The sequence below is a fragment of the Heterodontus francisci genome, chromosome 25 (assembly GCF_036365525.1).
Source record: "Heterodontus francisci isolate sHetFra1 chromosome 25, sHetFra1.hap1, whole genome shotgun sequence".
NCBI classification, from domain to species: Eukaryota; Metazoa; Chordata; class Chondrichthyes; order Heterodontiformes; family Heterodontidae; genus Heterodontus; species Heterodontus francisci.
Window position 1 is genome coordinate 25816514 of NC_090395.1, and position 12492 is coordinate 25829005.

The window sequence follows — 12492 nt, forward strand, 5'->3', positions numbered from 1 at the left end:
TTTAGTTGTCTATGAGCACTAACTTAATCCTTCAATGCTTTCATATACATTCATGCCGTTCATCCTGAAATCCAGGATGCTGTAAGGTATCTTTTCTATTTGCACTTCTGCAAAATTGATGTCCCTCTAAAACTACTTCAGGGTTTTTGCAAAAGTTAAACTTTTATTTTGAAATGGTTTTTGTAGAAATATCTACAAATAACTACATGATGTGATGGTAAATGCTCTGAATTGTCAAATCGTAGTATTTTGAAGCTTAAGCAATCTCATCAGATGTTTATTTTTACAAAAAAAAATTCAAACTTTTCCACACCCTCAGTTGCAAAGGCAACCAGTTAAACTTTTCAGTAAATTTGTGATGAACCAAGAATTTAGTATGAGCTGTGAAACGTGACCTTTGTCAGTGACTAAAGAATGCCACAGAGTATCTCAACTTAAAATATGGTTTCACTGTTTCTCTTCCCCACAGCCCCCCCCCCCCCCCCTTAGAAAATTTCCCTTTTTTTTGAAGTATGGAGACATGCAAATGTTTGTTTATGGGTGAGGGTTGTTTTTTGAATAGTAGATGTGTCTTAGTCAAGTGCCCTATTAAATTTGCATGTTTAGATTTTAAGTACATTAAGAAAGTGTCATCTGAAAAATCCACTTCTGATCATTATCAAAGTCCAGTGCTTTGGTTTGCCATGGTTATTAAAAGGGAATGCTTCTGTGTGATGTCTAGGTTCTCGTTTTTGGGTGTTACCTTAATACCTTTTTGCCCTGTACAGATGAGCTTTGATCCGAACCTCTTGCATAACAATGGCCACTCCGGTTTTGCTAATGGTACCTCAGGAGCCCTGCGCGAAACAGGCATCATAGAGAAACTGCTGTCGTCATATGGATTTATCCAGTGCACTGAACGTCAAGCCAGACTCTTCTTCCATTGCTCTCAGTACAGTGGTAATCTTCAGGATCTCAAAGTGGGAGGTGAGTAGTCACTGCTGGATATGTATAATATACCAGCTCTCGCGCATGCTCTTTTTTTTTCCCCCCCACCCCAATAGGAGCTTACAATTTTTAGGATAAAATTGCTATATTTGCAACGTAGTTGTGCTGTTTGTTGCATGTTGTAAGTGAAGCAATAATTTTGTTACAGAATTTTCATTTTGAATTGTTAAGCCAGAATATCTGATATTCCTACAACATGTGGAAGATGTAATTACACATTTCCAAATAAAATGAATGCAAGCATGTAAAAACCATTAAAACACAGCTATGGAAAAGCTGATTTATTACAGTAGAAATTGCCTTAAAGTACTCAAGTTTTCCTTTATGTTGAAAGTACTCCCCTATTTACATATTCATTAGTTTTTTTTAAAAGCATGTTTAAGACTTGCAAGGTCAGTGCTCTTACGCTGAGATTGATCTGACATCACAAAGTGTTCCAAGCATCCCCGTAAATTGTTGCAGGGAAAGTGTCTGGGTTGGCCTGCAAGTTGATTTTTTGAGCTGCTCCATCCTCCGAAGCAATGCAACTGACTGAATTTAGTTTCTGCCATGGGTGGCTCCATATGTTTAGCTGAGTCTTGAAGTCGAGGCTCACACTAGAAGGACCATCTTCCCATTTGTTTTTTTTTTAACAAAACCAGCCTGGTGTGCCTCCATGGAGGCCAGAAATTGACTTCATATTTACAAAAATCTTCCTTGACTTTAACTTAATGATTCTTCAAAATACTTTTCTATTTTGTATTGAACAAATAGTATTTACCATAGATTTTCATTCACCTTTAAATACTGACTTGTCAAGGATTGTAATTTTGAATTTATTGGTGAGTTGCTGCAGTTCATTTTGTAAATGGGACACAACTGCAGCCACAATATTCTGATGGAGGGAGTAGGTGGGTTTTTGATCAGGCGGACTATTTTGCTGGATTCGCTTGAGCTTCTTGAGTATTTTCCCAAGCCTTGAAATGTTGAGTCCAAAATTAATTCCTCAAAATAATGCATACAGAGCAAGTTGGAGTCTGCTAATGATGTAAAAGGATATTGTAACGGTCAGGTGGGGGGGGGGGGGGGGGGGTCACAAGCTCCCCTCTTGACTGCAACAGGGTTTATTCCTTTTTTAATCAGTGGCTGTGCTCACCAGCTCAGCGAGTGTTTGTTTTACCTTTTTACCTTTTTAATTGGTTCTTTCATGATCACATCGGCCAGGTTTTCTTGAGTTCAAACAAGAAAGAGGTGAGTTTAATATACTTAACAATCTAAAGTCGATGTAAAACAAATATACCACTCATTCACACGAGAATCTCACACATAGTGAGAAGTAGATTTGGTTGGTGGATTAGAGTCCAGAATAAATAAATAGATCGCCGTTGGCTGACTCAGTGGCCTGCATTCTTGAAGTCTTTAGCTGGTCAAAGTGCATTTTGTGGCAGGCCAGCTTGGCTCAGGCCTTTCTTGGAGGCAGATTGTAGGTGGCTCTCTTCCCCTGGTCTCTGTCTGTAGCAATCTGTAGGTTTGGAGGTCCACAGTTGCAGATGGTCTTCAATCCTGTGGTATCATCTAGAGAGAGGGAGGCCCAAAGTCTTCTGCTGCGCAGTCTGAGTTGCTGCTTGTCTCTTTGTTCAAGGGAACGCCCAGCTTTTGCAGAGATGGGCAGATAGTCCCATGACTGTCTCAGTGTATTCTCTGGAACCTTCTAATGAGATTCAAGGTTTGGAATTGGCTCCCCAGGCCCCAGGATGTCAATATTTACACTAGGAGGGGTTTGCTCTATCAAAGTCGGCGTTGGGATTGCCTTGAATGCCGTGCTGATGAAGCAGTCTTGCATAACACTTGCGGAAAAAACTCAACTGTACACAGTTACTGGCGACAAGTTTCTATGAAGCACTAAGATCTGTCTGTGGACCAGCATATTAAACCCAAAACCCTTTGAGTGCCGATGGCAAGACCCGACGCACCAACTAGGAATCAGTCCTGGATCGCTGGTCGGAGCACTTTGAAACTCTCTTCAGTGCCAAGTGCAAAGTGCATGATACTTCCATCAATCACATTAAACAACAGCCTCTCGAAGAACTGGATGAGAGCCCAACTCTGGAGGAAACTGTGACCACTATCAACCAGATGAAGAACAAAGCTGCCGGAGCCGATGGAATTTCAACTGAAGCTTTGAAGCCCTGCCCTATACGCCAAGCAACATGAGTTTTTCATGCCCTGCTGGGACCATGGTTGGATTCCACCAGATCTTCGTGATGCCGTTATCACCTTGTGGAAAAACAGGAGAAAAATCGGACTGCTCCAACTACTGTGGGATCATCCCTCCTTTCCATTGCTGTTAAGATCCTGGCTAGAATACTTCTGAACAGGCTGTGCCTACCGTTGCAGAAGGAAACCTCCCAGAGAGCCAGTGTGGTTTCAGAGCAAACAGAGGCACCGCAGACGTGGTAGTTGCACTCAGCCAATTAAAAGTGTGAGCAAAACAAAGGCCTGTACATCACTTTTGTAGACCTCACCAAGGCATTCGACACTGAGCAGAGATGGACTTTGGAAAATCCTTGAAAAACTTGCATGCCCACCCAGGTTTCTGGCCATGGTGAAGCAGTTCCATGAAAATCAGTACAGACAAGTCGAGCAAAACAGCGACCTCTTGAGTCCCTTCCATATCTCCAATGGCGTGAAGCAGGGATGTGTGCTGGCACTGACTCTACTCATCATTTTCAGCATTATGCCGCAACAAGTAACGGAATACCTTAAGGAGGGAGTTAATGTATGCTTCTGAACTGAGGGAGGCCTTTTCAACCTCTGGCATCTTCAGGCTCAAAAGACACAAACTCATCTGAACTTTTTTTCGCTGATTGTGCTCTCCTGGCCCACAGTCAGTTAGACCTGCAACGTATAACGCGTTTTTCCGAGGTGGCCCAACTCTTCGGACTAAAAATCAGCTTGAAGAAAACTGAAGTCCTGCATCAGCCTGCACCCCAAGAAGAATATCGACTGCCAAGCATTGTCATCGAGGGAACAGAGTTGAATACAGTCGAACAATTTACTTGGGGAGTGTCATCTCATTTGATACCACCATAGAGAAGGAACTGGACAATAGGCTCTCCAAAGCAAACGAGACATTCTGCAGACTCTACAAATGTGTGTGGAGCAACCACGGCCTCAGAGCACAGACCAAACTCAAAAGTGTACAAAGCCATAGTCCTCGCCACCCTTCCGTATGGCGCCGAGTCATGGGTCCTATACTGCCATCATGTACGCCTTCTAGAGTGCTTCCATCAGCACTGCCTCGGCAGCATCAAGATCCGCTAGCAGGACTGCATCTCAAACATTGAAGTCCTGGAAACAGCCAACATCAAGGCCAGCCTCCTGCAAAACCAGCTGCATTGGGCAGGTCACATTTCCCGGATGGACGACAGTCACCTGCCCAAGATAGTGTTGTATGGAGAGCTGACCACTGGTAAAATGAGCAGAGGGGCCCTGTGCAAATGTATCAAGGACTCCCCCTGTGTGCCACATCGATCATCGCTAGTGGGAGATGCAGGCCATAGATAGTGATGCCTGGCGATGCTACATCAGGAAGGCTACAGACACCTTTTGAGACTGAGTGAAGAACCAGCACGAAAGAAAAGGATAGATCCAATTACCCCCAGCAGCGACTATACTTTCACTTGTACCCGCTGTGGGAGAATCTGCCAGTCACGGATAGGCCTGACTAGCCACCAGCGACACTGTAACCTATCACTACAACCTTCCCAAAATCTTCGTCTGCGAAGAAATGCCAAGAGGTAATTCAATCACTTAGAGGAAGCCATTGTTCTGGGTCCATGCTCCTCGGACCTCTGTCCTGTTGGAGGCCTTGGAATGTGAAAAGGTGTTTCAGATGCAAATTGCAGTGGCCATTTGGTAGTTTTTTAAAAGTTAATCGCAGGATTTTTCACAAGTTTTTAATGTAAGTTTCCAACCAGGGAATTAATATTCCTCCTTTGGCATATTTTTCTTTATAACTTATCAAGTGACTCTATTGCATATGCTAATTATATAGAATTTACAGTATTGAAACGGGCCATTCAGCCCAACAGGTGTGTCAGTGCATTGCACTTTTTAATGGCTTTATGAACCCACTTTGCTTTTGTAAATCTGTACTCCCAGATCCGTTTGCACTTCTGCCCCACCTGGACTCTTATTTTCCATGGGATTATTCCTCCGAGTAAACTGCACCACCTCACCTTTGGCTGTATTGAAATTGATTTTACATTTGCACAAATGAATGCTATTCTTCAAGCCTCTTGGTAAAGAACAGTGAAAGAAATATTTGTGTAGGTTCTGAAGGGTCTTGAACTTTGCCTGTTAGAGTATTGCTAGGTGTTGTGGAAGTCACCAAATTAATTCAGCAGTTGCAGGATCATGAAATATTTTAGCTGTTTTAATTGGGCTGCTAGGATAACTTTTTTGCATTCCGATGAGTGGCTATTTCCTTCAAGTATGTGGATTTTTAACCCTTTTGTTTCCGTTTCCCATCAGCATTTACCTGTTTTACAGAAGTTCAGCTTGGGGGTCACCTATATCCTCTGCATCACAAATACCATCTTTTTCCACCAAATAATATTGCAGTACCCCTGCCTCAACCCAGCGGCTGAAATTCTCCAATTGTGCTATTCATGTCTCTCAACTATTTGCTCTCCATGCTCTAAACTTCAACGTCCAAAACTGCCTGTATTCCATCGAGCACCAAGTCCGGTTCACTATCACTCCTGTCCTTGGCTTCTGGTCCTCCAATTTAAAATTCTTGTCCTGGTGTTCAAATCATTGCGTGGTCTCATCCCTCCTTATTTGTGTAACTTCCTCCAGCCTTACAGTTTCCCCATTCTCGTCTTTTTTTCCCCCCAACTGCTGAAAAAGTTCTCTATTCCTCCAATTCTGCACTTCTGTGTATCTGTTCCTCTTTCCCCCCCTGTTTTCACCCCACCAAAGGTGGCTTCAGTCCCTAGGGTCCAGGTTCTTGCATTCCCTTTCTAAACCTCCATCTCCCTGCCTTTTGTACACTTTAAAACCCACCTGTTTAAAATGTTTTGCTGCTTACTGCTACGAAGTTGATAGACTACTACGTACCTTGTAACATTCTTTTAAAACTGGAAATGATGTGCCTTTTCATCAATGTTTGGAACTGATCATTTTTATTGATGATCCAGGATATTAATGCATTTGCCCGTTTTTATTATTTAATTGACTGCTGGAACACCAGCGTTCAGAGCTGCAGTAATTTTGGCATGTCTTGAACCAACAGCAGCGTAGACCAGGTGGGTCAAATAACTTGTTTCTGTGCTGTAGACTTTATTGAACCCGGGCAAAATCCAGTTTGCTACATGCAATTCTAATAACTAACCTCTGATTTGTATAGGTTTAGTATTACTACTTTTGTTTGCCTCTCTGTAAGACCTCCGATCCAAACTTTATTGGGTTATGGGGTTAATCTCTCCCTCCATAGTTGAATTCTTTCTCCAGTTATTTTCTTTGTGTGGCCAACCTTGAACTTGTCTGTATCCAGATTGCTGCAATTTAATTTGAGAGTTTGTTCAAGACTTGGAACTGTTAGGTAATAGAATATACCTTAAATTGGCTTTCATCACATTAATACTCAACCTGTCTAACCATCTAACATTCCAAAAATGCACTCTTTGGTGTGTGTATCGAAAGCACCAATTTTTATACCCCGTATATAAAGCAAGAGCCCTACTCCACATTTTTGCAATTTAACCAATATGTTTAGTTTTTGTTTGTTTTCACTTTGGACAGAAATGTCATGAACGCATTGGGGAAAATACTCCATTCCCTTCATTGGCTTATTACCATACAGATAAAAAGATCAAAATTGCACACTGTTGTCCAACTGTTATCTCGCTAAGATTTTATGTAAACTTATCTGTACATGTCAACTCTTTTATGGTCTTATCCAGTTTAGATGCTGCTTTTTCTGTCTTTAATCCAAAGTTCCAAATCCCTGTGCTCTTCCACATCAACCTACTTTGGAAGTATAATTTTTTCTTTAATCAGTGTGCCCCCATATTTATTGATACTGAATTCCGTCTGTCACATTTTTATACTCCACCAGTTTACTATTCCTTTGCAGCTTCCTTTTGGTCCTCGGTTATTTGCTAAGTCTTCAATTTTATCTGCAAACTGAGCCTACATTTAACCTTGTATCCAGAGCATTAATGTGCAGTGAACAGAAGAATGGTCCCAGACTATTTACTTAAATACAAGGTTGAGAGGTATAACAATGCAATTCACAACATTTTAAATCTGAACTAGAGTGCACAATCACTCTGCAAGGAGCTGTGCTGCATAGCACTGAATGAAATAAATGGAGCCATACAGTGAGTCGCGCAAACACTACACAACTCTGTGTAGCTGAGTGTTTGACAGCCTTAACCCTCATCCTTCACACTATTTTAACCTTTTCTCTGCCACTGATGCAAACATTTAGAATCCATACATTATAAATGTGCAAGATACACAGTTCACATTGAAAGATGTTCAGTGCATTGTATTTAAAACATCTAGGCCTAGCTCTATATTAAATGTAATTTATGACCAGTACCTTCACAGGAATCAAGTCCATCTGCATTACATATGCAGTTGCCTGTAAGAAGCGGTGAAAAATATGTTTCTTAAAAGTCCACAGTATATAGATACTAGAACTTCTGGTCCAGATGCAATGTTTTGTCATTGTGAGTAGTTTCACACTAATCATCCCAGAGCAAATTGCTGCACAACAGGCAGACATCCTGTTCAGCTGATGGAAAATTCGGTCGTGGCTGGCTTTCTCCCCTATCTTTTTCACTCAACTCTGAAAGAGTTTCACCTTTTTGAATGGTGCATCTATACAGCACAGAAACAGGCCCTTCAGCCCACCGTGTCCACGCCGGGCATCAAGCTTATCCTAATCCCATTTTCCAGCACTTGGCCCGTAGCCTCGTATGCTATGGCGTTTCAAGTGTTCATCTAAATACCTCTTAAATGTTATGAGGGTTCCTGCCTCTACCACCCCTTCATTCAGTGTGTTCCAGATTCCAACCACCCTCTGGGTGAGAGAACCTTTCATTCAAATCCCCTCTAAACCTCCTGCCCCTTAACTTAAATCTGTGCCCCCTGGTTATTGACACCTCTGCTAACGGAAAAAGTTTGTTCCTATCTATGCCCCTCAATTTTTGTATACCTCACTCAGGTCCCCCCTCCGTCTTCTCTGCTCGAAGGAAAACAACCCTAGCCTATCCAGTGTCTCTCAGCTGAAATGCTCCAGCCCAGGCAACATCCTGGTGAATATCCTCTGCACCCTCCAGTGTAGTCACATCCGTCCTCTCGTGTGGCAATCAGAACTGTACACAGTACTCCACCTGTGGCTAGTGTTTTATACAACTCCATCATAACCTCCCTGCTCTTGCTGAGGCATAGAATACAAATATCCCATATGCCTTCCTAACCACCTTATCTATTGTGCTGCTGCCTTCAGTGATCTATGGAGAAGTGCACCTAGGGTCCTACCACCCATTGCATATTCCCTTGCCTTGTTAGTCCTCCCAAAATGCATCACCTCACACTACTTCTCCAGATTAAATTCCATTTGCCACTGCTCTGCCCATCTTACCATCCCATCTATATCGTCCTGTAATCTAAGGCTTTCATCTTCACTACTTACGACCCCACCAATTTTCGTGTCATCTACGAAATTACTGATCATACCTCCTATATTCATGCCTAAATCATTAATGTACACTACAAACAGCAAGGGCCCCAGCACCGATCCCTGTGGTACACCACACTGGTCACAGGCTTCCAATCACAAAACAGTCCTCAGTTGTCACTCTCTGCCTTCTGATTCCAAGCCAATTTTGGATCCAATTTGCCAAATTGCCCTGGATCCCATGCGCTCTTACCACCTTGACCAATCTCCCATGCAGGACCTTATCAAAAGCCTTACTGAAGTCCATGTAAACTGCATCAACTGCTTTATCCTCAACTACACACCTAGTCACCTCCAAAATTAAATCAAATTTGTTAGACATCTTTTTTCCCCCCCCCCCACCCCACCCCACCCTACCCCACCCTGACAGTCATGCTGACTATCCTTGATCCCTGCCTCCTTGAGGTTAATCCTGTCGCTCAGAATTTTTTCCAATAGTTTCCCTACCACTGAAACTCACCGGCCTGTAATTACCTGGTTTATCCCTACTACCCTTGAATAATGGTACTGCATTCTCTGTCCTCCAGTCACCTGGCACTTCTGTAGCCAGAGAGGATTTGAAAATTTGTGTCAGATCCCCTGCAATTCCCTTCCTTGCCCCTCATAGCAGCCTGGGGTACGTATCATCTGGGCCTGGGGATTTTTCCACTTTTAAACCCACTAAACTGCTAATACCTCCTCCCTTTCAATGCTAACTTGTTCAAGTATATCCCAATCCCCCTCCCTTATCTCTACACCTACATCGTCCTTTTCCATAGTGAACACAGATGAAAAGTAATTATTTAAAACTTCACCTGCGTCCTCCGGCTCCACACACGCATTGTCACTTTGGTCCTTAATGGGCCCTACTCTTTCCCTGGTTATCCTCTTTCCCTTTAATATACTTAAAATGCCTTGGGATTTTCCTTTTATCATGCCCCCCTTCGCTCTCATTACTTTAAGTACCCCCCCTACACTTTTCAATACTCCTCTAGGACCTCTGCTGTTTTCAGCACTCTGAATCCGCCATAAGCCTTTTTTTTCCTTATCCAATCCTCTATATCCATTGACATCCAGGATTCCCTGGACTTGTTGGTCCTACCCTCCACCTTTACGGAAACATGTTGGCCATGAACTCTCACTATTTCCTTTTTGTATGACTCCCATTGGGCTGTTGTAGACTTGCCTACAAGTAGCTGCTCCCAGTCCACTTTGGCCAGATCCTGTTTTATCATGTTGAAATCTGCCTTTCCCCAATTCAGTACCTTTATTTCCAGTCCACCTTCGTACTTTTCCATGACTACCTTAAATCTTAGAGTTATGGTCACTATTCCTGAAATGCTCCCCCCATGACACTATTACCAGGTTTCATTTGCTAAGATTAGGCCCAGTACCGCTCCTTCTCTCGCAGGACTTTCTACGTGCTGGCTCAAAAAGCTCTCCTGGATGCACTTGAATTCCGCCCCCTTTTAAGCCTTTTGCACTAAGACTATCCCAGCTAATATTGGGGAAGTTGAAATCCCCTACTATTACCCTATTATTTTTTACACTTCAGAGAATTGCCTTCATATCTGCTCCTCTATCTCTCCCTAACGTTTGTTTGGAGGCCTGTAATACACTCCCAGCAAAGTGATTGTTTAGTTTAGAGATACAGCACTGAAACAGGCCCTTCGGCCCACCGAGTCTGTGCTGACCATCAACCTGATTGCCTGCTTTTTGTTAAGTTCTACCCATATGGCCTCATTTGAGGAACCTTCCAAGATATCATGTTTCCTTTACTGCAGTAATTGACTCCTTGATCAATACTGCAATGCCGCCACCTCTTTTTCATTCTTTCTCTTTTTTCCCCCCCCCCCCCCCCAAAACTCCCGGTCACCTTAACCTTGAACTATTTTCACTGTGAAGCTGGAAAATAAATAGTCATGTTGAAAAGTTGAGCGAGTCAACATGCACTATGATTTTACAAGTTGTCTTTCCTCCCTACCTGTGTCCCCACCACCCCTCTTTTTTTTTTAAATGTGCTGACTTGTGCTAAAAAAGCTTCAGGCTTCTGCATGGAGACATCAGATTTAATGAGTTCACCCTTTTACCTTTCCCTTTCATCTTAAACAGCTCTAGTCAAGTTATTAGTGGCCTCACTCTTGTTGAGAGCCTTTTGATATGAATCTGCATTGGTACTGGGAGCACTGCACCACTGAAGCATATTTGTTTGTGCAGTGTATACTTGCCCACATTTGGCCTAGTATGAGCTGGGTAGTAACCAATTTGAATTGATCTGCAGATGATGTGGAATTTGAAGTGTCTTCTGACAGACGGACTGGGAAACCGATTGCTGTGAAATTGCTAAAAGTGAAGCCTGAAATTTTGCCTGAAGAAAGGATAACTGGACAGGTAAGGATCAGTTAAATTGCAACACTGATTTAGGAAACATCTTGAAACATACAATTTTAAAAATATAGTTGTGAACCAGTTATATAACTTGGTTAAGTATTTTCTCCATAAATTGTTTACAGTGGCTCTTCTCTAAAATTTACATCCTCAATCTAGTATTAATGCAACAGCTACAAAATAAATCTAACTCCACTTTTGCAATAGCTATTGAAATAACTCTTGAAATTGATTTCCAAAAACTGGTATGAAAATTATTTGAGAGCTTCTATGATAAAAGCTTGCAGCAAGCCTGATCATTTTCAAATCCCAAATGTTAATACTTGCAAAAGCTGCGGGTGGGGGTAAAGGTTGCTGCTTTAAATTTCTTTGTTCTCCACATACCATTGGTAGCCCCTTAAACCAATAAATCCCACATGGAATGTTGAGGTTTGAATTCTGCCCCTTTGAGAGAACACCTTGTCCGCATTTCGCATGTGGTGGTACTGGAAAATAATTGTCATGTGTCGGGCTTTGGCTTGTTGATCCAATTTTGAGACTTTGTAGTGTTCACTTGTACTGGGATTTTACATGTATAAAGCCCTATGTGATTTACATGTGTTTTGCAACAAAGGAATGATGTGCCTTTACTGCTCTGTTTCCAACTAGTAAAATCATGATGGCTCAGTAAGTTCTGTGCAAATTTAGGTCCAAAAATAGTGTTGCAAAGTAGATGATTAGGTCATGTTGCTGTATATACATCAGAAATGACACGATTGCACTTCCTGCTCGTGCACACGTGGGCTAAGTGTCACCTAATACCAGTCTGTGTACCAGTTCAAGTATCCTAAGTAAGAAATGAAGTGGGTGGTGGGCTATTGTTTAAACGGCCCTTTGTCTTGTTTTTCATGGTATTCCCTTCCTTTGCTGTATTGATATATCCACTCAATTTTGTTCCTGTGAAATCTTGCTTGTACAAGATTTTCCCCCAACTCTGCACTTCCGTATTGCCTTTGGCAAAATTCATTGGAGTTTGAGTATCGTTTTTTTTTCATGGAGCATCTAACAACTCCAAGTTTAGCTTCAAAATAAACTCCAACCGGTGAAAAGCTCAAAGTAGGAGTAAGAACAGGGTTGCGTTGATGGGAAAAGTCAGAATTGAGCACCTACTGATATTCTGAACCTTTCCATGTTTAGCTGCTCTCTGTAAATGATCTCTACTCATCAATTCTATATACGCTCTCTCCATTTTCCAGTGCGCACAACCGTCAGTAAGATGTTAAACGTTTCAGTCCTCCAGACACAGCTGTAACTGGATTCACAAGCCATTTACCTTTTTGGTTCCAGTCAGTCCTCCATCTTTTCAAATTCTTGTCTCATGTCTGCATTTACATTCTTCAAGATGGACACCGGAAACTGCTTTT

At 42.2% G+C, this 12492-nt stretch overlaps 1 protein-coding gene across 3 annotated transcripts in view; it reads left to right on the plus strand.

Moving 5' to 3' along the window:
* The window catches only part of csde1 (cold shock domain containing E1, RNA-binding), a 129058-nt gene that overhangs the window by 33589 nt on the left and 82977 nt on the right, over window positions 1-12492 (plus strand). For all 3 annotated transcript variants that reach the window (XM_068057002.1, XM_068057004.1, XM_068057003.1), the window contains exons 3-4: window positions 768-966; window positions 10983-11092. In XM_068057002.1, coding sequence (XP_067913103.1) covers window positions 768-966; window positions 10983-11092 — 309 coding nt within the window. The remainder of the gene's footprint in view (window positions 1-767; window positions 967-10982; window positions 11093-12492) is intronic.